This window comes from Entelurus aequoreus, linkage group LG20, assembly GCF_033978785.1.
Source record: "Entelurus aequoreus isolate RoL-2023_Sb linkage group LG20, RoL_Eaeq_v1.1, whole genome shotgun sequence".
Lineage (NCBI taxonomy): Eukaryota > Metazoa > Chordata > Actinopteri > Syngnathiformes > Syngnathidae > Entelurus > Entelurus aequoreus.
The window spans coordinates 28,430,422-28,457,131 of NC_084750.1; the positions used below are offsets into that span (position 1 = coordinate 28,430,422).

The 26,710-nt window shown below is 38.7% G+C and overlaps 1 protein-coding gene across 6 annotated transcripts in view; it reads right to left on the minus strand.

Moving 5' to 3' along the window:
- atp8b2 (ATPase phospholipid transporting 8B2) overlaps window positions 1-26,710 on the minus strand; it is a 117,936-nt gene that overhangs the window by 74,452 nt on the left and 16,774 nt on the right. For 3 of the 6 annotated variants that reach the window (XR_009822184.1, XM_062029897.1, XM_062029899.1), the window contains 8 exons: window positions 13,861-13,919; window positions 8,236-8,349; window positions 6,810-6,908; window positions 6,671-6,732; window positions 6,480-6,552; window positions 1,384-1,454; window positions 1,236-1,315; window positions 1,000-1,158 (listed from right to left, as the gene is read on the minus strand). Coding sequence is in view for 5 of the 6 variants with exons in the window: in XM_062029897.1 (XP_061885881.1) it covers window positions 1,000-1,158; window positions 1,236-1,315; window positions 1,384-1,454; window positions 6,480-6,552; window positions 6,671-6,732; window positions 6,810-6,908; window positions 8,236-8,349; window positions 13,861-13,919 (717 nt within the window). In the remaining variant the exon portion in view is untranslated. Of the gene's footprint in view, window positions 1-999; window positions 1,159-1,235; window positions 1,316-1,383; window positions 1,455-6,479; window positions 6,553-6,670; window positions 6,733-6,809; window positions 6,975-8,235; window positions 8,350-13,860; window positions 13,920-26,710 lie in introns of those variants that run through there. The other 3 variants (XM_062029898.1, XM_062029901.1, XM_062029902.1) reach the window with 3 other exon arrangements.

Consider the following 26,710-nt stretch of genomic DNA (forward strand, 5'->3'; position numbering starts at 1 on the left):
TTGTGTTGTTTAAATGTGCTATACAGATAAAGAGAATTGGATTGGATTACTGGTTGTATAATAAAGCCATGCAGAAGAAGGCATTAATAAGTACTTAATAATGACTAATTAAGAGCCAATATGTTACTAATTTGCATGTTAATAAGCAACTCATTAATGCATACTTGCCAACCTTGAGACCTCCGAATTCGGGAAATGGGGGGGGGGGGGTATATATTGTAGCGTCCCGGAAGAGTTAGTGCTGCAAGGTGTTCTGGGTATTTGTTCTGTTGTGTTTATGTTGTGTTGTGTTGCGGTGCGGATGTTCTCCCAAAATGTGTTTTGTCATTCTTGTTTGGTGTGGGTTCACAGTGTGGCACATATTTGTAACAGTGTTAAAGTTGTTTATACGGCTACCGTCAGTGTGACCTGTATGACTGTTGATCAAGTATGCCTTGCATTCACTTATGTGTGTGTGTAAAAGCCGCATATATTATGTGACTGGGCCGGCACGCTGTTTGTATGGAGGAAAAGCGGACGTGACGACAGGTTGTAGAGGACGCCAAAGGCAGTGCCTTTATATTGTTGTCCGGGTGGAAAATGGGAGAAATTCGGGAGAATGGTTGCCCCGGGAGATTTTCGGGAGGGGCACTGAAATTCGGGAGTCTCCCTGGAAAATCGGAGGGTTGGTAGGTATGCATTAATGGTGAATATGTTCCCCATACTAAAAAAATATGTATTTTCCCCCATCTTTTTCCATTTTCAATCCTTTTTTAAAAATGTTTCAGGGAGCCACTAGGGCGGCGCTATAGGAGCTGGTTGGTTGATCCCACAAATAGACTGCAGAACCTGTTGTGATATCAGCTTGTCAATACAGAAGCTTTAGTTCACCGGTGTCTTCCCTGATCTATCACACACCCACGCCGCCCTTCTGCGGTACACGACACCGTGCTAAATAATACTTAAATTTATGGACATGCAACTAAAATGTCATCACAAAAACTTTTCTTTTTTTTTTACCTGCAAAGATGACCAGGCCGAAGCAGGCCTCGGTGTTGCGGAGCACACACCCTCGAAGGAGCATGTTCTGGTTGGTTAAAGTACACTTCATGGCTCTCCAGTACAGAGTCCCGTCAAAATGATCCAGTTTGTTGTTGGGGGGCTCGCAGACCACCTTGCCTTCACATAAGAATGCTGCATTGATGTAAAACAATATAGTAAAGGCAAGACAAAAATAAAGCGTGTCAGAATTTCACCATCAAACGCCGCCAAGTTGTTGGGATCCCCCAGTTCTGACGTCACCGAGACAGACTGCCGCACCTTCATGTTGGTCTCTCTGCAAGACACTGAACACATCTAAAAGCCGGTTCCCTTTCACCTTAATGACACGGTGCGTTCACTGACCCGTCCAGTTCCGCGGTCTCAATGTAACACAGCCCATGAGGTTCACTGCTGGACAACAGCAGCAGGTCGGCCTGCAAACCCATGCAGAGGTTAGCATGAATTAATGCAGGGGTGGCAAACTCATTGTGTAACAGTTAGAGATGCTACCTCAGTAGAAGCATTTAAGTGCCATCTTAAAACTCATTTGTATACTCTAGCCTTTAAATAGACCCCCCTTTTAGACCAGTTGATCTGCCGTCTCTTTTCACAGATGATGCGCTAGCTGTTCAAAGGACCCGGGGTGGACCACTCATTTGTGCATCAGTTGGGGATGTCTCTGCGACGCTGACTTGTCTCCACTCAAGATGATCTCCGGCTGGCCCCACTATGGACTGGACTCTCACACTATTAACTAGATCCACTATGGACTGGACTCTCACACTATTAACTAGATCCACTATGGACTGGACTCTCACACTATTAACTAGATCCACTATGGACTGGACTCTCACACTATTAACAAGATCCACTATGGACTGGACTCTCACACTATTAACTAGATCCACTATGGACTGGAATCTCACACTATTAACTAGATCCACTATGGACAGGACTCTCACACTATTAACTAGATCCACTATGGACTGGACTCTCACACTATTAACTAGATCCACTATGGACTGGACTCTCACACTATTAACTAGATCCACTATGGACTGGACTCTCACACTTTTAACTAGATCCACTATGGACTGGACTCTCACACTATTAACTAGATCCACTATGGACTGGACTCTCACACTATTAACTAGATCCACTATGGACTGGACTCTCACACTATTAACTAGATCCACTATGGACTGGACTCTCACACTATTAACTAGATCCACTATGGACTGGACTCTCACACTTTTAACTAGATCCACTATGGACTGGACTCTCACACTATTAACTAGATCCACTATGGACTGGACTCTCACACTATTAACTAGATCCACTATGGACTGGACTCTCACACTATTAACTAGATCCACTATGGACTGGACTCTCACACTATTAACTAGATCCACTATGGACTGGACTCCCACACTATTAACTAGATCCACTATGGACTGGACTCTCACACTATTAACTAGATCCACTATGGACTGGACTCTCACACTATTGACTAGATCCACTATGGACTGGACTCTCACACTATTAACTAGATCCACTATGGACTGGACTCTCACACTATTAACTAGATCCACTATGGACTGGACTCCCACACTATTAACTAGATCCACTATGGACTGGACTCTCACACTATTAACTAGATCCACTATGGACTGGACTCTCACACTATTAACTAGATCCACTATGGACTGGACTCTCACACTATTAACTAGATCCACTATGGACTGGACTCTCACACTATTAACTAGATCCACTATGGACTGGACTCTCACACTATTAACTAGATCCACTATGGACTGGACTCTCACACTATTAACTAGATCCACTATGGACTGGACTCTCACACTATTAACTAGATCCACTATGGACTGGACTCTCACACTATTAACTAGATCCACTATGGACTGGACTCTCACACTATTAACTAGATCCACTATGGACTGGACTCTCACACTATTAACTACATCCACTATGGACTGGACTCTCACACTATTAACAAGATCCACTATGGACTGGACTCTCACACTATTAACTAGATCCACTATGGACTGGAATCTCACACTATTAACTAGATCCACTATGGACAGGACTCTCACACTATTAACTAGATCCACTATGGACTGGACTCTCACACTATTAACTAGATCCACTATGGACTGGACTCTCACACTATTAACTAGATCCACTATGGACTGGACTCTTACACTATTAACTAGATCCACTATGGACTGGACTCTCACACTTTTAACTAGATCCACTATGGACTGGACTCTCACACTATTAACTAGATCCACTATGGACTGGACTCTCACACTATTAACTAGATCCACTATGGACTGGACTCTCACACTTTTAACTAGATCCACTATGGACTGGACTCTCACACTATTAACTAGATCCACTATGGACTGGACTCTCACACTATTAACTAGATCCACTATGGACTGGACTCTCACACAATTAACTAGATCTACTATGGACTGGACTCTCACACAATTAACTAGATCCACTATGGACTGGACTCTCACACTATTAACTAGATCCACTATGGACTGGACTCTCACACTATTAACTAGATCCACTATGGACTGGACTCTCACACTATTAACTAGATCCACTATGGACTGGACTCTCACACTATTAACTAGATCCACCATGGACTGGACTCTCACACTTTTAACTAGATCCACTATGGACTGGACTCTCACACTATTAACTAGATCCACTATGGACTGGACTCTCACACTATTAACTAGATCCACTATGGACTGGACTCTCACACTTTTAACTAGATCCACTATGGACTGGACTCTCACACTATTAACTAGATCCACTATGGACTGGACTCTCACACTATTAACTAGATCCACTATGGACTGGACTCTCACACAATTAACTAGATCCACTATGGACTGGACTCTCACACTATTAACTAGATCCACTATGGACTGGATTCCCACACTATTAACTAGATCCACTATGGACTGGACTCTCACACTATTAACTAGATCCACTATGGACTGGACTCTCACACTATTAACTAGGTCCACTATGGACTGGACTCTCACACTATTAACTAGATCCACTATGGACTGGACTCTCACACTATTAACTAGATCCACTATGGACTGGACTCTCACACTATTAACTAGATCCACTATGGACTGGACTCTCACACTATTAACTAGATCCACTATGGACTGGACTCTCACACTATTAACTAGATCCACTATGAACTGGACTCTCACACTATTAACTAGATCCACTATGGACTGGGCTCTCACACTATTAACTAGATCCACTATGAACTGGACTCTCACACTATTAACTAGATCCACTATGGACTGGACTCTCACACTATTAACTAGGTCCACTATGGATTGGACTCTCACACTAATATGTTAGGTCCACTATGGACTGGACTCTCACACTATTAACTAGGTCCACTATGGATTGGACTCTCACACTAATATGTTAGGTCCACTATGGACTGGACTCTCACACTATTAACTAGATCCACTCGACGTCCATTCCCCGGTCGCCCAAGGAGGGGTCCCCACATTTGCAGTCCCCTTCAAGGTTTCTCATTGTAGCCCATTGGGTTGAGTTTTTCCTTGCCCTGATGTGGGATCTGAGCCGAAGATGTCGTTGTGGCTTATGCAGCCTTTTGAGACATTTGTGATTTAGGGCTATATAAATATGCTTTGATTGATTGATTGATTGATTTTAGCTCAGGGGCCGCGTGGAGGAAAATCTGTGCACACGCGGGCCGGACTATTAAAATCATGGCATTGAAACTAAAATATAAAGACAACTTCAGATTGTTTTCTTTGTCTTACTTTGGCCCAAAATTTAACAAACACATTCTGAAAATATTACAATAAAAATATAGAAAAAACTACCGGCAGCGGTAAAGTTTAGATGCATGAAGGAAAGAAGAAAGTGAATGAATGTTTATAACTGAATACATTTACATATGCATAAAAATGTGTTTTCTTTTGTATCATTGTTTTAAAGAATTAAGTAACGTTTATGACAACCTTTTTCCAAAACACAATATAGAATGTGAGATATAACAGGATAATGCATACATTCATCATTTGTTTTCAAAACGGTTACAAAAAAGTGGGACCTCGAAAATTTATTGTGGGACCCCATTTTTATGACTTGATGGGGTCCATGGCTGTGGCCTGCGGGCCGTTTCTATTACTAATCAAATACCATCCCAGGGGCCATAGATAATTAATGTGTGGGCTGCGGGCCTTGACTTTGACACATAGGAATTAAGGGGTTCAATTCAAGTGGGACTCAGCATTAGGAACGTAAAAGATAATAAGGAAAAAAGATAAGATAGGTGAATTAAACATCATGTCACCTAAACCCTAAAAAGTATAATAACATGTAATATCTAAGCAAAAAGTATTGTTAAAAATGTATTAAAGAAGAAGAAAAAAATATTGGTATTCAATATTTTTACAGCAGATTTTGGGAAGCGGACATTTTTTGTCCTTCGGACTTAAAGTGTGAGTTTTACACTGTAGAAAAAATCAATTACCTTTAAATGGTGAAAATACCCAAAATATGATTCAATTTCACATGTATTATTCAGGCTGAAGTAATTTTTAAAAAATATGAATATTTTTAAGGCAATTTTTGGGAAGCATACAGTTTTTGTCCTTCGGACTTAAAGTGTGAGTTTTAATTTAAAATCTTACGCTGTAGAAAAAATCAATAACTTTTAAATGGTGAAAATACCCAAAATATGATTCAATTTCACATGTATTAATCAGGCTGAAGTAATTAAAAAATATATATATATATTTTTAAGGCAATTTTTGAAAGCAGACAGTTTTTTGTGAATACACATAAGTGGAAGTGAATTTTAGTGACCTTTTATGGGTTAAACGACAAAACATCTTCCTTTGAAAATAAACGTGAAGGACAGTTCTGAGAGGAAGTGAATGATAGTCATTGAATTGAAGAAAGACATCATCAAAAACATGATTAAGCGTGTCGCTGACTTGGTGAATAAAGCACCGGTCCGATCAACACTGAAGCAGAATGAGTCTATCAGCAGCAGCCAAGGATGTTGAAATAATATCTAGACGGTGGACATTTACTCATGAAAATATGAAAAGGCAGCTGATGGTGTGTTTGACGGAGAAGCAGCTCAAAATAGAGACATTGTAGAAATCCATTCTCCAAGTTAAACGATGTACATTATTATTACAGTAGATCATAAAACTACTGTTGTTGTTTTTATACAATATACATTTTTGAATAGTTAATTTTTCCGTTTAAAATTCCCATTACAGGTTAAAATGGTGCTGTTTTGGGGGAACAAAGCAGCAATTCAATTAATTTCCATTAAATTCAATGGGCAATACAAGTTTTTTAAAGTACGAGCTACGTCACAGAACCTTTTAAAATAAGTTACTTACCGCCACAAACTGATTATTCTCTAATTTGATGATGTCACCCACGCGAACGTTCATCCATTTTTCATTCTTAAGCCTGAGACAGCAACATATGGTTAAAAAAAACAACAGACAAATATGATGACACAGCAAAATAAGTCTAAAAAAAAACATAACAGTACAGAAATCAATAATAATCTCATTGTCAAACTTACGAGCCACTGATGAGCACTTGAGACTTCCGGTTGTTCACTTGGTTGTCGCTCTGGTGGCGAAACTGCAGGAGACGACAGAAAAGAAGAGTGTATTTAACCTGTTCCGATGTGCGAGTTTGATTCCCTTTATAACGCTCACATAGTCGTCTGAAGCGTCCTTCACAGCCGTGATGCTCAGCACCATCCCCAAAGGCACGATGGTGGTGAACCAGGACAGGGAGGACACCTGAGGGATCAACTAGATACAGAATAACACTCTGCAGAGCAGACATTGCGGCCGGCAGCAGTTTCTGCAATCAGGGCTCTGACAAGAATGAGGCAGTAGGTGTCAAAGATCTCACTTTGGAGGCCTGACAAAAGATCTGGGGCCGTACTTATCAAGCTTCTTAGAGTGCCATTTTACACTTAAGTCCTGAGAATTTGCGAAATTTAGTCCTACTCTCAAACTTAAGAATAAAAGCTTTTTATCAACGTTCTTAAGTCTAAGAATCACTCCTACTCTCCACGATATTTAAGAGACCTTCAGAGGTGTCTTAAGTGGTTAGGAGTTGCCAGCAGGGGATGGCACTGAGGCGAGAGAGACGTGCGCGAACGTTCAGGGAACGGAACAATGTTTTGTTTTTTTTTGATGACGAGCAGCTGATCAAACGGTATCGTTTAGACAGAGCGGATATTATTTTTGTCACAGATTTAATACTTTTCGATTCCTTGTTGATTTCTGCATGTGGCTGCAGTGGGCTAGTATATATAGAGCCACCCACACCAGTTTCAAATTAGTTGCCTAATTAATGAATTGGAAAGAAAATGTTATGACAGTAGCGTATGTGTGTGGCCGTGAGGTGAGTGACGTCAGTGAGTGTGTGGGCGATAGAAGAGAGGGAGCGGTAGCGTGAGTGCCGGCGGGGACTAGTTTGTTTTGTATTATTTTGTAGTTTATTGTCAAAATATACACTCCCATTGTCCACTTAAATATTTCCAAGATATTTCTTTATTCTTAGACAACGGATTCCCTTCCGTGATTGGTCATTTCTATGGACACAGAAATGACGTCACCTAAAATTCCGTTTACGGCACATAGTAATGTCGTAATTCAGCTCTGAGTGTGACACTTAAGATTCAGTCCTACACTTCGCTGAAAGTGTGAGTAAGACGCTTAATAACTAACTTTTAAGTGCAGCTTTCAGCGAAGAATTTATTTACTCTTAAGTCAACTCTTAGCAGACTTCTTAGGAGTAATTCTAAGAAGCTTGATAAGTACGGCCCCTGGCATTTATCCGTCTTTGCCTTTTACACAGCCAAACCCTGTCTGCTGTCACATGCAGTATGTGTAAGCAAGTCACAATTATTTACAATAACATAAAATAACACAAAATAACATAAAATAACAAAATGTAATAAAATGTAATAAAATTAAACAAAATTAAATACAATTAAATAAAATGAAATGAAATGAAATTAAATTAAATTAAAAATAAATACAATTTAAATAAATTAAATCAATTAAATTTAAATAAGTTTAAAAAATTAAATACAAAAATTAAATAAACTTACACTTACACACTTACCTGCAGTAGGAACAGGAAGAGGAAGTAGGCGTTGGCCGCTACCCGAAACTGCTCAAACAGGTTGATGGGCAGAAAGGTGAAGATGTTGTACTTGGATGTTGTGATGTAGTTAGTCTTGATTTTGAGGGAGACAAAAGAAAAGGACATGGATATAACTTCACTGTAGGAGAGGGGTGTCAAACTCGTTTTCATTGAGGGCCACGTCGCAGTTATGGCTGCCATCAGAGGGCCGCTTTTTTAACAGTGAATAATTTACGAATTTGCCTATGCATTTTATTATTAAATATATTTTTTTACGTACACTGAAAAAAAATGTTTTTTATTGCAAACTTTACAGATGTTTTTAAACAACTGAGCTGTCAGTTTGTTACCGTAAAATAACTGTGGTACCATTTTTCCATTTACAGTAATAGTGAATCATTTACGAATTTTCCATGCATTTTATTGTAAAATATATTTTTTCACGTACACTGTAAAAAACTAAATCTGTATATTTCACATTAAAATTTTGGTCACCTTTTTTTTTTAATACAAAATCTACAGATTTTTTTAAACATTATGTTACAGTAGATGGAAAAAAAGTACCCACTGTTTATTTACCATTTTAAAATGGTACTACTACTGTGGTACCATTTTTCCATTTACAGTAATAGTGAATAATTTATGAATTTGCCTATGCATTTTATTATTAAATATATGTTTTTATGTACACTGTAAAAAAAAATCTGTTTATTTCACATTACAATTCTGGTCACCAATTTTTGTTTAATGCAAAATGTACACATTTTTTAAAACATATTACAGTAGATGGAAAACAATACACAGCGTTTATTTACCATTTTAAAATGGTACCACAGTTATTTTACGGTAAAATACAGAATTTTACTGTAAAATTTAAGGTAGTTTGTTCAACATATTACTGTAAATAGAAAAACGGTACCAATGCTATTTTTTAATTCTGGCAACTGAGCTGCCAGTTTGTTACTGTAAAATAACTGTGTTTCCATTTACAGTAACAACAACCGTAGATTTTACAGTCCAAAAAAAAGGCAGCGGAGTCTGCAATATTTTATAGTAAAAACAGAGGGTTTTTTTCAATTTGCAGTTTTCAATTGAATATGCTGTAAAACAAAAACAGCGTAATTTTAACGTAATATCTATTGTCCTTTTTACAGTGTACAATTTGATGAATAACTTGCTTTGAAACCATAAGTCAAGCAGATATTGAAGTATTTATTTTAATCTTAACAAATGTGTGGAAACTATGGTTATATATTATCTGTTGCAATATTGCCTAATATTAACATTTAAACGGTATGCAATTTCATGCAGTGCATTTATATATGTTTTGGGCGAAATGGAAAGAGCAAATACAATTAGTACAAAAAGATAAGGTACTTCATCGATGCATATTTTCCTAGGCGTTGGCGGGCCATATAAAATTATGTGACGGGCCAGTTACGGCCCCCGGGCCTTGAGTTTGACACCTGTGCTGTAGGATAACGGGGTCAGGGAAGGCAGGTGAGGCAGATACTCACCTGGAATGAAAAAGTTAAAAAAAAAACAATGACAACATGGAATAGATGTTATTTCTCCATGATTTTAAACCTTTTGAACACAATCGATGAATTTGCACATTTCAAATCACGTACAGGGCAGAAATCTGAGACGACGCTAAACGGGTCAAGCCTACCCTCTGATTGCGCAACCTTTTGTCAGCTGGGTTGGATGGTGCGTGCTCGTTTGTCAGCAAATCGCCAATATAATCGTGCACCATGACATTTTACAGCATGTGACGTCCTTATTCTTGCTAATCTGGCAATAAACTGAAAATAAATGTCCTCTGGCTCACCTTGAGGGGGCTTCAAGCACACCTGTGAAGGGAAAACCCTTTCAGGTGACTACCTCTTGAAGCTCATGGAGAGAATGCCAAGAGTGTGCAAAACAGTAATCAGAGCAAAGGGTAGCTATTTTGAAGAAACTAGAATATAAAACATGTTTCCAGTTATTTCACTTTTTTTTTGTTAAGTACATAACTCCACATGTGCTCATTCGTAGTTTTGATGCCTTCAGTGACAATTTACAATGTAAATAGTCATGAAAATAAAGAAAACGCACTGGATGAGAAGGTGTGTTCAAACTTTTGGTAAGATTTGCGTAATTTCCAGGCGAATAACTGAAATATATGAGCCGTACAAAACGACAAACATCCTTTTTAACGCCATCCCCTGGTACATGTTGGTGTGTTCATAGCAAATTCAGACTGATAAGTTTGAATCAAAGCAAATAGAGTATTATTTTCGTAGTGGTAGCGCAGTGATCAAAGTATTTATTTGTATTTATTTATTTTTATTTACATTTAAGTATTTATAAGTAATTACGGGCTTGTTTTTTGGGGGAACTCTGCTTGGACCCTTTTTTTTTTTCTTTTTTTTTCATTTATTTATTTATTGCAGGCAATGACATACAAAAAAAAAATAATAATAGAAAAAGTACAAAGTTGAAAACACATAATATAAATTAATATAGTGCAAAAGGTAATGTATAGTATGTAATGTATGACACATTAATGATGAAAGCCGTGGATCACGCACAATTTGAACGAAGGACAATGTGCCTTAACACACTTTGCATTCAGAAATTCTTTAAACCGATATTAAAACTGACCCCGTTGACGAAATCCGTACAAGTTCGGCGGCACTTTCACTTGATTCAAATCTCTCGTCAGTCAGACGTGCTCATAGCTAATATGAGTCATTTCCACCAATTTGTATTATTTTTTTCAAGGTAGCGAGCCTTTGGAATATAGGAGTTTGTTTTGGTACGATCCCTTGTTTTTGTCATTTTGTACTAGTAGAGTGGAAAAACAAGTTGCCTCGATATTAAAGCTATTATCATATTGTGGAGGGAGGTGTGGCCAGCGCGCTTGCAGGAGCAAAGGTCACCGCCGCTGTCTATGGTGCTGAGGACGAGCACCATCGGATAGGGGCGGGGCATGTGCTGATGAGACACAGCTGACAGGTGATTAGATTTCACAGGTGGTACGTGTTAATCTAATCATCTGTTGTCTTTAACAGTAAGCGGCCGAGGGCAGGAGAAGGAGAGGATACGGACGTGACTGAAAAGTCACGTCCTGCTGGAGAGAAAAGTGTGAGAAAATTCTATGGAAATTAAACCATTGTTAAAAACTGCAAGCTTGGCTCTTGTGCCGTGTGTAATAGTGGAACGGGTAGTAAGCGACTTCCACACATGTATATCTGATTCATGACACCAAAATACTTCCAAAGTTTGCTAGTAAAGAGATTTGATCAAAATAGTATCGATCTCACAGAGATTCCCGAGCCATTTTGAGAGTTAATGAGGAAGCAAGTCACGTGATCCGTGACGTAGCGTTAGAAACCGCAGATCCCTTCGACATCAACCACAGCGCTCATGATCCAAAACCTTATATTTTTGAGCCTGAACACAAAGAGGATGAGCAATAAGTTTTAATGCAGAGTGCTGAATGAATGCGGTGTTATTGCAACACTAGCATCAGCAACATTGCTAAGTGCTAAACATACAAACTAACCATAATAAAACAAACAGTTACTGTACAAGTTCCACTCTCGCTGGGATGCCGACCAACGGCACGCTCACATAATTCCGCCTAGATGAATATTCGATCGCAATCGTCACAAAGGGTTAAAAAAACTTATTTTTGACCATCTCGGATGTGAAATTCCACCAGCCACATTTGTCTGCTACCAGGTGAGAGATGCATGATTTATAATCTACAAATTACTTTTTAGAAAGTTTGAGACGAAGCAGAAGCAATAGCAGCGTAAACTAGCATTAGCTCACTGCTTTCAATGCGCCGCTAAAATAGGCTGTGTGTGTTACGGCTTATAATAACAATATCACTCATACTTGGTTAATTTTCAGGTCACAGCATGTGAATGAAATAGTGTTGGAGGTTTCTGGATGTTTTTATAAGGTAAAATGGCCGCATTGGAGGACCCTCGATCAGTTGAATCAATTGTTAGCTATTTATTTACGATTTCGAATGCATAAAAAATAGGAATGTCCGATAATACCGATATTATCGGCCGATAAATGCTTTAAAATGTAATATCGGAAATGATCGGTATCGGTTTCAAAATTATCGGTATCGGTTTCAAAAAGTACAATTTATGACTTTTTAAAACGCCACTGTGTACAAGGACGTCGGGAGAAGTACAGAACGCCAATAAACCTTAAAGGCACTGCCTTTGCGTGCCGGCCCAGTCACATAATATCTACGGCTTTTCACACACACAAGTGAATGCAATGCATACTTGGTCAACAGCCATACAGGTCACACTGAGGGTGGCCGTATACACAACTCTAACACTGTTACAAATATGCGCCACACTGTGAACCCACACCAAACAAGAATGACAAACACATTTCGGGAGAACATCCGCACCGTAACACAACATAAACACAACAGAACAAATACCCAGAACCCCTTGCAGCACTAACTCTTCAGGTACGCTACAATATACACCCCCCCCCCCCCGCTACCCCCTACCTCAACCCCACCCCCACCAACCCCGCCCACCTCAACCTCCTCATCCTCTCTCAGGGAGAGGATGTCCCAAATTCCAAGCTGCTGTTTTGAGGCATGTTAAAAAAAATAATGCACTTTGTGACTTCAATAATAAATATGGCAGTGCCATGTTGGCATTTTTTTCCATAACTTGAGTTGATTTATTTTGGAAAACCTTGTTATATTGTTTAATGCATCCAGCGGGGCATCACAACAAAATTAGGCATAATAATGTGTTAATTCCACGACTGTATACATCGGTATCGGTTGATATCGGAATCGGTAATTAAGAGTTGGACAATATCGGAATATCGGATATCGGCAAAAAAGCCATTATCGGACATCTCTAATAAAAAAGCATATGTGTTCTTGTCTTACATAAACATTGTAAATTATAAACAGCACATCTCTTTCCAATGTTACCATATTTCCAGTATGACTGCTCTAATAATATGGTCAGAGTGCAGAAGCGTTGCCACGGTGACGTGGAATTTACGGATATTGCCAAAGATATTTTGTGATATTTAGACGGTATTTTCACATACTTTACATATTGTAAATACAATTGGATATGGTTTAACTTTATTGGATACAATAAAACACAATTAAGCATATAAAGTTAACTTATTTTTCCACTGTTCTGGTACTTTCATCGAGATTGATGCTCGCTTCCACATTGTAAACAACACCTTTACTCAACATGCATGTCTACCCGGCCCCCACAATGCATTGCAAAATCATGTGGCCTTTTGAGCCCTATTGCTACTGTCCTTCTACAGCAAGAAAAAATACGGACTTTTATAGCAAGGTTTTCTTTCTGGAGAAAGATAGTTTCCATTGAATTTTTATACAAAATACAGATAAGACCACTAATGGTTTTATAAAAGGAATTTAAAAATATTTGAAAAACAACTCTTGATAACTTACTTGGAGAGAGTACACAACTATAAGGTTGAAAAAAAAGTCACTGCTTTACCAGGCATGAACCTCACTGCATGTCACTGCATAACAAACATCATATAGCATAAACGTCATAATGTAAAAAGCTCTCTTACCGCATACTGGAACTTTTCATTGTACTCTCTGTCATTGGCCCTGACCCTCCTCTTCTCCTCTGCAGGGTGGTAGCAACACACAAATGTACAAAGATACATTTAATATTGTCACTAAACATACAATAATACATTTAATAATGTCACTGAACCTACAAAAATACATTTAATAATGTCACTATACATACAATAATACATTTAATCATGTCACTATACATACAAAGATGTCATGTCACCAAACGTAACACAAACTTATGTCACTAAATGTACACAAATACATTTACTAATGTCACCAAATGTACATTCATTCATGTCACTAAATGCACATTAATATATTGATTAATGTCACAAAATGTACAAAAATAAATTTACAAATTTTACCAAAAATACATGGACTAATGTCACCAAACGTACAAAAATACATTTACTAATGTCACCAAATGTATAAAAATACATTTATTAATGTCACCAAATGTACAAAAACACATGTATTCATGTCACTAAATGTACAATAATATATTTATTAATGTCACCAAACGTACAGAAATACATTTACTAATGTCACCAAATGTACAAAAACATATTCATTCATGTCACTAAATGCACAATAATATATTGATTAATGTCACAAAATGTACAAAAATAAATTTACAAATTTTACCAAAAATACATAGACTAATGTCACCAAACATACAAAAATACATTTACTAATGTCACCAAATGTATAAAAATACATTTACTAATGTCACCAAATGTACAAAAACACATTCATTCATGTCACTGAGGGAACTCTCCTGAAGGAATCAATAAAGTACTATCTATCTATCTATCTAAATGCACAATAATACATTGATTAATGTCACAAAATGTACAAAAATAAATTTACAAATTTTACCAAAAATACATAGACTAATGTCACCAAACGTACAAAAATACATTTACTAATGTCACCAAATGTATAAAAATACATTTATTAATATCACCAAACGTACAAAAACACATTTATTCATGTCACTAAATGCACAATAATATATTTATTAATGTCACAAAATGTACAAAAATAAATTTACTAACTTTATCAAAAATCCATAGACTAATGTCCCCAAATGTATAAAAATACATTTACTAACGTCACTAAATGCACAAAATACATTTATTCATGTTAATAAATGTATAACAGTAAATTTACTGATTTCACCAAATGTACAAAAATACATTTACTAATGTCACCAAGTGTACAAAAATACATGTATTCATGTCACTAAATGTACAAAACATATTTACCAATGTCACAAAATGTACAAAAATACATTTACTAATGTCACCAAACATAAACAAATACATTTACTAATGTCACCAAGTATGAAAAATACATTTATTCATGTCTCTAAATGTACAAAAATGCATTCCCTAATGTCAACAAATGTACAAAAATACATTTATTCGATGCATTTGTACACAAATGCATTTACTAATGTCACTAAATGTACAGAGATACAATTACTAATGACACCAAACGTACAAAAATACATTTACTAATGTCGCCAAATGTACAAAAATACATTTACTAATGTCACCAAATGTACAAAAATACATTTACTAACATCACCAAACGTATAATTTTTTTTATTAATGTCACTAAAAGTATAAAAATACATTTATTGATTTCACCAAATGTACAAAAATGCATTTACTAATGTCACCAAATGTACAAAAATACATTTACTAACATCACCAAACGTATAATTTTTTTTTATTAATGTCACTAAAAGTATAAAAATACATTTACTGATTTCACCAAATGTACAAAAATACATTTACTAATGTCATCAAATGTACAAAAATACATTTATTCGTGTCACTAAATGTACAAAAATAAACTTAATTATGCCACCAAGTGTACAAAAATACATTTACTATTTTTACAGAATGAAGTTGTGTCCCAGAACATTAAAAAACAAAACAAAACAAAATGATTGATGTGAGAGTACAGTTGGAAATTCTCTAAGCTGAATGCTAAATCTTGTACACCCGTTCGGTCTATATGATGAAAGTGAAGTGCACTCTGTCCATTAACTAAATGAAATGTATTATTTGGATTGTTATCTTTTTATTCTCCTTTCGAGGAGTGGCCACATTGAATCCATTGCATGAATGTTTTTAGCTCAATGTTTAGAAGTGTGCGCCATACTGTTCCATTACACCACCAGGGGTCAATATAAGGTACTTCAATAATCAGGAATAGTTATGTCATTTAAATTGCGGCTGAGTCCGCTTTCAAATGATCGATGCAGTGTCTACAAATATCCTATTTTAAATCAATGAAATCTGTCTGTCAGTCAGTCAAACAGTTAGCTCGTTAGCTAAATAACTCAAAAAGGTGTGGGCAGGAATGTTCTCAAAATGGAATAAAGAACTGATTAGATTTTGGGGCTTTTACGGATAATTTCTACTACCGTATTTTTAACAGTCCGGATGGTTCTTTTCCTCTTTGTTCCGGAGGACACGACATTCACAGTTTCCAAAAACTATTTGAAATGTGGACTCGTCAGACCACAGAACACTTTTCCACTTTGCATCAGTCCATCTTAGATGAGCTCGGGCCTAGCAAAGCCGGCGGCGTTTCTGGGTGTTGTTGATAAATGGCTTTTGCTTTGCATAGTAGAGTTTTAACTTGCACTTACAGATGTAGCAACCAACTGTAGTTACTGACAGTGGTTTTCTGAAGTGTTCCTGAGCCCATGTGGTGATATCCTTTACACACTGATGTCGGTTTTTGATGCAGTACCGCCTGAGGGATCGAATTTAACGGGTATTCAATGTTGGTTTTCAGCCTTGCTGCTTACGTGCAGTGATTTCTCCAGATTCCCTGAACTTTTTGATGATATTATGGACCATAGATGGTGAACTCCCTAAATTCCTTGCAATAGCTCGTTGAGAAATATTGTTCTTAAACTGTTTGACAATTTGCTCACGCATTTGTTGACAAAGTGGTGACCCTCGCCCCATTCTTGTTTGTGAATGACTGAGCATTTCATGGAAGCTGCTTTCATACCCAATCATGGCACACACCTGTTCCCAATTAGCCTGTTCACCTGTGGGATGTTCCAAATAAGTGTTTGATGAGCATTCCTCAACTTTCTCAGTCTTTTTTGCCACTTGTGCCAGCTTTTTTGAAACATGGTGCAGGCATCAAATTCCAAATGAGCTAATATTTGCAAAAAAATAACAACGTTTTCCAGTTCGAACGTTAAGAATATTGTCTTTGCAGTCTATTCACTTGAATATAAGTTGAAAAGGATTTGCAAATCATTGTATTCTGTTTTTATTTACCATTTACACAACGTGCCAACTTCACTGGTTTTGGGTTTCGTATATCGTGGTACAGTTTTCAGCCATATCGCCCAGCCCTGGTCACAAGGCTATTGTAAATAAAGCATTGCACTGCCAATACCTGGTGTAAGTATAGTTCTCCACTAAAAAGCTTCTGGATAATGAGCAGGTGTGCTTGTTGGCACATTACTAGCCAAATGATACTGTTGACGCACTCACAAAAAAAACTACAACGTTTTTTATCAACTTTAACTTGAAAAAGCTCAAATGAATGCAATGATGCTCAAATTATTGTGGCAACATAATGCATAAGTCATGCCCCTTAAATATTAATGATTTATCAGCTGTGCAGATGGCTACTATGATGTACAGTAGAATCAAAGTGCAGAATTAAGGACGTGGGTTGCACTGAGGATAGATTTAATTGTTGGCTACATGAGAAGCAACAAGGAAACCACAGGAAGCTATTAGCAAATAATCTAATGTTGGCTAATTAATGTACTGCCATATCTTCTGTTTCTGCAGCCCTAAATCAATATTGATAGAATCATCCCAGCTGTAGAGAAGTTATGTAATCACACGAGCCGATATTAATATGTAAGTTTGTTGAAACATTAGACTTAGACTTAGACAAACTTTAATGATCCACAAGGGAAATTATTCAACACAGTAGCTCAGTTGCAATGATGGAAAGTGTAGGGATGGAAAGGACAATGCAGGTATAAATAGACTAATATAGCGATAAAAAATCTAACATGTATATGAATATTTACATAATATGTGTACAGTATATTATATATACAGATATATTATATTATGTCTATAACATATATACAATATATACCAATGACCATGTACAATATTACAGTATATACAGTATATGTGACAGCAGCAGCATAAAATAGAGAGTAGATCCAGCAGAAAATAGACATTATAAACATTATAAACAAAGAGAAGTAGCTAACATAGAAGGTGTCAGGTAATAGGCAGATATCATCTATTGCTGTATGGCGTGTGATTATACAGCTGGATGGAGTGTGGAGTGAAGGAGTTCTTGAATCGCACAAGGAGCCTGTTGGAGTATGGACTGCGCTGTCCCTTAATTGTCAGGTGGAGTGGGTGGGCAGGATTGTCCATGATGGCCAGCAGTTTGTCCAGTTAGAGCAGGGGCGCCGAAAAGGGGGGGTAAAGGAGACGGATTCTAGGGGCCCATGATGGAGGGGGGCCAAGAGAGGCCCCTAATGATGATGAAATTATAATACAGGGGGCCCTGTAGAGATTCTTTTCATGGGGCCCAAAATCCCTAGCGGCGCCCCTGAGTTAGAGTGTATATTACACAAGATCTTGGTAAATGTTTGTTACAACAGATTAAAGGTCCTATATTATAGTATGTTTTAGCAATTTCAAATGCATGTCAAAGGTTCCACAATTGTCTAACAAAAAGCATGGAAGATGGAATTTAAATATTTTAAAGGAGTGGGCTAACACAAAGCAAGGCAGGCAAGATTTCTGGCAGTATATATTATATTTTAAAAAGAAACTGCACTTTTTTCCCCCTATCATTCACCATCCTTATTTAAGACAAGAACACAGGTTTTTCTATTTTTTATGCATTTTAAGTGAATAAAGTGGATTGGATTGGATTACTGGTTGTATAATAAGTATTTAATAATGACTAATTAAGAGCCAATATGTTACCAATTTGCATGTCAAAGGCCTACTGAAACCCACTACTACCGACCACGCAGTCTGATAGTTTATATATCAATGATGAAATCTTAACATTGCAACACATGCCAATACGGCCGGGTTAACTTATAAAGTGCAATTTTAAGTTTACCGGGAAACTTCCCGTTGAAAACGTGTAGGTATGATGACGTTTGCGCGTGACGGCAATGGTTGAAGCGGAAGTATTCGGACACATTGTATCCCAATAAAAACAGGTCTGTTTTCAACACAAAATTCCACAGTATTCTGGACATCTGTGTTGGTGAATCTTTTGCAATTTGTTTAATGGACAATGAAGACTGCAAAGAAGAAAGCTGTAGGTGGGATCGGTGTATTAGCGGCTGGCTGCAGCAACACAACCAGGAGGACTTTGGGTTGGATAGCAGACGCGCTATCCGACGCTAGCCGCCGACCGCATCGATGATCGGGTGAAGTCCTTCGTCGCGCCGTCGATCGCTGGAACGCAGGTGAGCACGGGTGTTGATGAGCAGATGAGGGCTGGCGTAGGTGGATAGCTAATGTTTTTAGCATAGCTCTGTCGAGGTCCCGTATCTAAGTTAGCTTCAATGGCGTCGTTAGCAACAGCATTGCTAGGTTTCGCCAGGTTGGACAGCATTAACCGTGTGGTTACAGGTCCAGTGTTTGGTAGTATTGTTGATCTTCTGTCTATCCTTCCAGTCAGAGACTTAATTCTTTTGCATTTAAGCACGATGCTATCACGTTAGCTCCGTAGCTAAAGTGCTTCGCCGATGTATTGTCGTGGAGATAAAAGTCACTGTGCATGTCCATTTCGCGTTCTCGACTCTCATTTTCAAGAGGATGTAGTATCCGAGGTGGTTTAAAGGCCTACTGAAAGCCACTACTACCGACCACGCAGTCTGATAGTTTATATATCAATGATGAAATCTTAACATTGCAACACATGCCAATACGGCCGGGTTAACTTATAAAGTGACTTTTAAAACTTCCCCGGAAATATCCGGCTGAAACGTTGCGGTATGATGACGTATGCGCGTGACAAAGTCAGAGTAATGGAAGTTATGGTACCCGTAGAATCCTATACAAAAAGCTCTGTTTTCATTTCATAATTCCACAGTATTTTGGACATCTTTTGCAATTTGTTTAATGAACAATGAAGGCTGCAAAGAAGACAGTTGTAGGTGGGATCGGTGTATTAGCAGCGGACTACAGCAACACAAACAGGAGGACTTTGTTGGAGCGCTAGCCGCGCTAGCCGCGCTAGCCGCCGACCTCACCTTGACTTCCTACGTCTCCGGGCCGCCAAACGCATCAGGTGAAGTCCTTCGTCCTTCTGCCGATCGCTGGAACGCAGGTGAGCACAAGTGTTGATGAGTAGATGAGGGCTGGCTGGCGTAGGTGGAGAGCTAATGTTTTTAGCATAGCTCTGTGAGGTCCCGTTGCTAAGTTGCTAAGTTAGCTTCAATGGCGTCGTTAGCACAGCATTGTTAACCTTCGCCAGCCTGGAAAGCATTAACCGTGTATTTACATGTCCACGGTTTAATAGTATTGTTGATTTTCTATCTATCCTTCCAGTCAGAGGTTTATTTTTTTGTTTCTATATGCAGTTAAAGCACGATGCTATCACGTTAGCTCGTAGCTAAAGCATTTCGCCGATGTATTGTCGTGGAGATAAAAGGCACTGAATATCCATTTTGCGTTCTCGACTCTCATTTTCAAGAGGATATAGTATCCGAGGTGGTTTAACATACAAATCCGTGATCCACAATAAAAAAAGGAGAGTGTGGAATCCAATGAGCCAGCTTGTACCTAAGTTACGGTCAGAGCGAAAAAAGATACGTCCATCACTGCCTCTCAAGTCCTTCACTGTAACGTTCCTCATCTACGAATCTTTCATCCTCGCTCAAATTAATAGGGTAATCATCACTTTCTCGGTCCGAATCTCTCTCGCTCCATTGTAAACAATGGGGAATTGTGAGGAATACTAGCTCCTGTGACGTCACGCTACTTCCGGTACAGGCAAGGCTTTTTTTTATCAGCGAGCAAAAGTTGCGAACTTTATCGTCGATTTTCTCTATTAAATCCTTTCAGCAAAAATATGGCAATATCGCGAAATGATCAAGTATGACACATAGAATGGATCTGCTATTCCCGTTTAAATAAAAAAAATCATTTCAGTAGGCCTTTAAAATACAAATCCGTGATCCACAATAGAAAAAGGAGAAAGTGTGGAATCCAATGAGCCGTTGTACCTAAGTTACGGTCAGAGCGAAAAAAGATGCGTCCTGCACTGCACTGTAGTCCTTCACTCTCACATTCCTCATCCACAAATCTCTCATCCTCGCTCAAATTAATGGGGTAATCGTCGCTTTCTCGGTCCGAATCGCTCTCGCTGCAGGTGTAAACAATGGGGAAATGTGAGGAGCCCTTCAACCTGCGACGTCACGCTACTTCCGGTACACGCAAGGCTTTTTTTATCAGCGACCAAAAGTTGCGAACTTTATCGTCGATGTTCTCTACTAAATCCTTTCAGCAAAAATATGGCAATATCGCGAAATGATCAAGTATGACACATAGAATGGATCTGCTATCCCCGTTTAAATAAGAACATTTCATTACAGTAGGCCTTTAATAAGCGACTCATTAATGGTGAATATGTTCCCCATAGGGCAGCACGGTGGAACAGGGGTTAGTGCATGTGCCTCACAATACGAGTAGTCCTGAGTTCAATCTCGGGCTCGGGATCTTTCTGTGTGGAGTTTGCATGTTCGGGTACACCCACCTCCAAAGACATGCACCTGGGGATAGGTTGATTGGCAACACTAAATTGGCCCTAGTGTGTGAATGTGAGTGTGAATGTTGTCTGTCTATCTGTGTTGGCCCTGTGATTAGGTGGCGATTTGTCCAGGGTGTACCCCGCCTTCCGCCCGAATGCGGTTGAGACAGGCTCCAGCACCCCCCGCGACCCCAAAAGGGACAAGCGGTAGAAAATGGATGGATGGATGCATTTTAAGTCATAAAATATGGCAAATACGAGGTGACTAACAATGCAGCTAATGGGAATACAATATTCAGCTTATAAAGGCCTCTAAAAAAAACATTGAAAAAACACCAACAATACTCCATTTACACGTCTTGACCTGAATATTAACTAAGTATTAGCGATATTGTTATTATAAGCGCTAACACAGACAATTTTTTGCCAACTAGCTTGTGCTGCTATATTTACATATTGAGCTGGCCACTAAGCTGGTGAAAGTTACTTTTCTATTTATAAACCGAGAAGTTGGTAAACTTTGTGTCAAACGCTATTGGGACGCCAATAACTCTGCACTTGTTTGTCACTTTTTGTTTGGGCAATAAGACCATTTTTGTCACAAAGTGTTGGTGACGAACCCCAAGATGCAGAGATGGCAGTCTCTGTGCAGGAAAACATAATTTAATGTACAAAATAAGAAAAAAAACACAAACCAGAAACCAGGAACAGCCAAACTGGAAACAGGAACCAGCAAACAGAAAAACTGGAAACAGCTAACGGCTAACAGGATATAGCTAACAGGAAAACAAGAAACAAGGAGCTAGGAGACAGCTAATTGCAAATAGCTATCGGGAACCAGCAAACAGGAACAGCTTACCGCAGACAGCGACAATGACAAGTAGTAATACTCCAGTACTGACTGGAGGGCAAAGCAGGTTTAAATAGCAGCCGGCTGATTGACACCAGGTGTGGCCAGGTGCCAATCAGACGCAGCTGAGGGGAAACAGCGCTCAGGGAGAAAAGCAGGAAACAACCAAAATAAGAGCACTGACAGGAAATAAAAACAAACAAAGAAAAAAAAAAAACAAAACTAAACTGTCAGTGACAAACCTGACAATTTTGGTGTTGCGACTTTTATTTTATTTGAGTGGTAGCGACTTTCTCTCGGTCAACTTTCTTTGTTTTCACTTTATCGAAAAGCGCATGCAAGTGATGTCAAGGCCACATTGTGGTCACATTGGGGCCACATTGGGGCCTGTGCGCGTTTACACTGGAGTCTGATAAAAATCACATTTTACCTGCAGTGTAAACAGTCAGCTGGAAAAAATCTGATTTTAAAAATATTTCGATTTAGACCACTTTGGCCTGCAGTGTAAACGTAGTCATAGATTGAGTGTCTCCATGGTAATGTGCCTGTTACCACGTTACATATTTACTTACTTATTTACTTACTGTATATAAAACCTTGATGGAGTGTTTTTTAAGCAGAATAGAGTGACTCCTATTGGTTCTATTATTACCTGACTTTTGCTAATGTTTATTACAAGTTAGAATGTGTGGTGAATTATACCGTGTACCATTTTCTTATATCATCGTGAACTAGCATGTGTTTGTATTTGGTCACAGAATCCTTTAGAACGATAACTTAAAAATAAAGACAACTTCGGATTGTTTTTTTTGTTTAAAAAATGAATGTTGTTGTTGTTTTACACTTACATGTTACGGTTAATAGTATTCTATCTTTATTTGTCGTCATTTATACTTTCTGAATAAATTATGTGATAATGTTTATCAGTCAACTCATCGGTGTTAATTTTCAATCTATCAAGATAAAAAAATATCAAAATCAAATTGCAGGATGTTATTTATGTAGTTATTTATGTGGTTTATTTTTATTTTTTTACATATGTAGCATAATCTACAAAGATACAAATGATTGCTATTGCGACATCTAGTGTACACATTTAGAACAGCAGTTTCTTTCATTAAAAAATTTTGGCTCATTGTTATACTTAGCAAACTCATCCCACGGGCCGAATAAAACCTGTTCACGGACCTGATCCGTCCCGCGGGCACCCCTGCTTTAGAGGATTATTCTACTAAAGGTCAAAAGTGCACATGTCCATCACAAGCGCTCCAGATAGTGGTGGCTATTGCCCCAAAGAAATTGGAATCCTACAGGAATGCAGGTTTGTATTTTAGGAGGAAGTGTAAAGACATCAGCAACATCTGGTAGGAAGCCCTCACAAGTAGGAGTAGAGGATAGGGGTTGGAGGTCACCCGACTCAAACTGATCAGAGGAATAACGTCTAGGAAAGATTGACTGGCCAGTCTGACCGGCTCCAAAGTTAGAACTACAAAGAGTAAGGGTCTTTGTGTAAAAGGTATTTAAGGACAGTTGTCCAGGAAGACAGCAGAATAGTGGTCAGGCACTTACTCTTTCTCCTGGAAGCTGCAGCTCCAGGTAGAGGCTCGCAGAAACAAATAGTGTTTTGTTTGACGATTCCTAATTGGCGTCTTCTTGGCTCATCAACCATACAAGAAACCATGTGTTATTGTCTTACGTAGGGATTGTCAATTCCAAAAAAAAGTGCAGGTCTTTTTTTCCATTCGGTTTCTTGTAGGACGATTTATGATATTAGAACAACTTGGGATTCGGTTGAACTGTGATTTGATTTTGAAAGAGTTGCAGATCAGACAACTCATGTTACTACATCATCTAAATATTGAATGTCACCATTAAGTAAGTTCTCATTGATTTTTCCAAAAATAATCAAACTGAAAGTGTCTTATTTTCCAATGGTAAATACACACCGAGGCGCACATTGACTGTGAGAGATGGCGATGACTGTGTTTGTCCTGCTCAGTAAACAAGCACCGGCCTCCTATCTTGTGTCATGAGCAGGATTGCGTCTTGTCTTGTTCTCCCGAAGAAAGCTGAGCCGTCACTTGAATGCGTCTTTAGCAAACTGCCCATTACGTGTTTAATACTCTATGTCTGACAGCAGCAAAGACATTAGAAGCCCTGATACTGAGTAGATGGGAGAAGAAGTGTGCATAAATCTATAAAGCTCCATTACGGATAAACTTGCAGGCTCCTTCAGAGACATACGCGCCTAAAAAAGTATTGATTCAAGCTGAATTAAATTAAGTTGTGACATTTTTACACACACACGTTATAATGACCCAATATCAAATGTGTTTTCATGACTAAGACATGCTCGTTGGCCCCTGGAACTGTTTTACAAAGATCTAAATCAGCAAGCAACTTAGTTCACTTGCTCTTATTCCTGCCTATATGACAGGAACACTATGCTCTTTATAAGGATCTACCACAAAAATGCCAGTCAAAGATCCTCTATACTGTATATTATGGGAGCGTGTTGCTAGATTTTACGAGCCTACTGCAAAAACACTGGTCAAAGATCATCCATATGAGAGGAGCACCCTGTTGTTTTTAAGAAACCAGTGAAAACGCCCTGTGGAGGTCTTGCTCCCCAGGGTTCCTTGGATCACCAGAGACGGACATGACAGCTTCGGTGATATTTGTGAACAATTATTTATTTTTCAATAAATGGTTATTTTATGCTTTTCAGCAAATGTCTGTCAATCTGCCAGTGAGCACACAAATGGTTTTCCTTCAGTCTCTCTGTCGTGCTCCGCTGCCAACTCGCCACCCTCAACGACCATCAACAACAACCTTCTCCTTCCCGACTGCTCCCTTTAACAGAGCGACAGGTGATCAGACAAACACTCTCAGCTGTGTCATCCACTCACCTGTCGCTAATCTCGAAGCCGGTCCTGGCACATCCCGCCTTGCTGCAGGTCCGCAGGCCACGCCCCTTACACGCCCTAGTCAAAGATCTTGTATATAACAGAAGCACAAGCGCTCTGTTGTTTTTTCAGTAAGTATCTAGTACAGACCAATAGTCAAAGATCATCTCTATGAGAGGAGCACTCTATTGTTTTTAAGAAACTAATGCAAAAACCCTAGTCAAAGATATTTTACATGACAGGAGCGCTCTGTTGTTTTTAAGAACCGAGTGCAAAACTAACCAATCAACATCGATATGACAGGAGCAAAGTGTTGTTTTTTTACATCTGGTTTAAAAAAAAATCAAAGATCCCCAAAATGAAAGAAACACACTTCCTTTTTTGACATCCTGAGAACCAGCATTCTTCTAATACAAACAATAATATTGAGGAGGACACTTGTTCTAAAGCTGTTTAGTATAATAGGAATGTGGTGCTGTTTTTTAAGAACCTACTGCAAAATCCCTTGTCAAAGATTATCTGTTTGAAAGGAGCCGCCTGTTGTTTTTAAGAAACTAGCAGGGAAACCCAAGTCAAAGGTCTTCTATTTGACAGGAGCGCTTTGTTTTAAGAACCAACTGTAAAAATGCTAACCAAACAACATCTATATGACAGGAGCCAAGAGCTGTCTTTAGGACTGTGCTGTAAAAACACTTGTCTAAGTTCTTCTGTATGAAAGGAACACTGTCTTTTTTTAAAGATAATAGGAGCATGGTGCTGGTTTTTAAGATCCCACTGCAAAAATACTAGTCAACGATCTTCTATATGATAGGAGCACAGCACTCTGTTTTTCACAGTAAGAACCTAGCACAAAACCAATAGTCAGAGATCTGTGACAATCTGTCACATTCACGTGCGGTTGTGTTTCCTGTTGCCTGTTTCCTGGTTCCTTTTTTCCCTGCATGTGCACTTACCAGTTGCACTATTTCCATTTTGACATTAAAGTCATGTTTTCCTGCATTATGCCTGCCATCTCTGCCTCTTGAGGATCAAGACCAGCAGAACCTGACAGAATCATAGAGTCAAATACAAACCCCGTGGAGATTTCAATGGCCGAGAGGCTTGACAAGATTTTGGCTCCCTCCCACCAATCCTTGTCATCTGTTGGCCTCTTTGGGGACGTCTGGGATCCGTCCCCTGAGTGGGGTGCTAAGGTCAGCTGTGCGACAGGGGAAGCACAGCTCCTACTTCTCCCAGTGAGGCCACCTCAGACGCCAACAGCCCAGTCACCTGCTGCTCCAG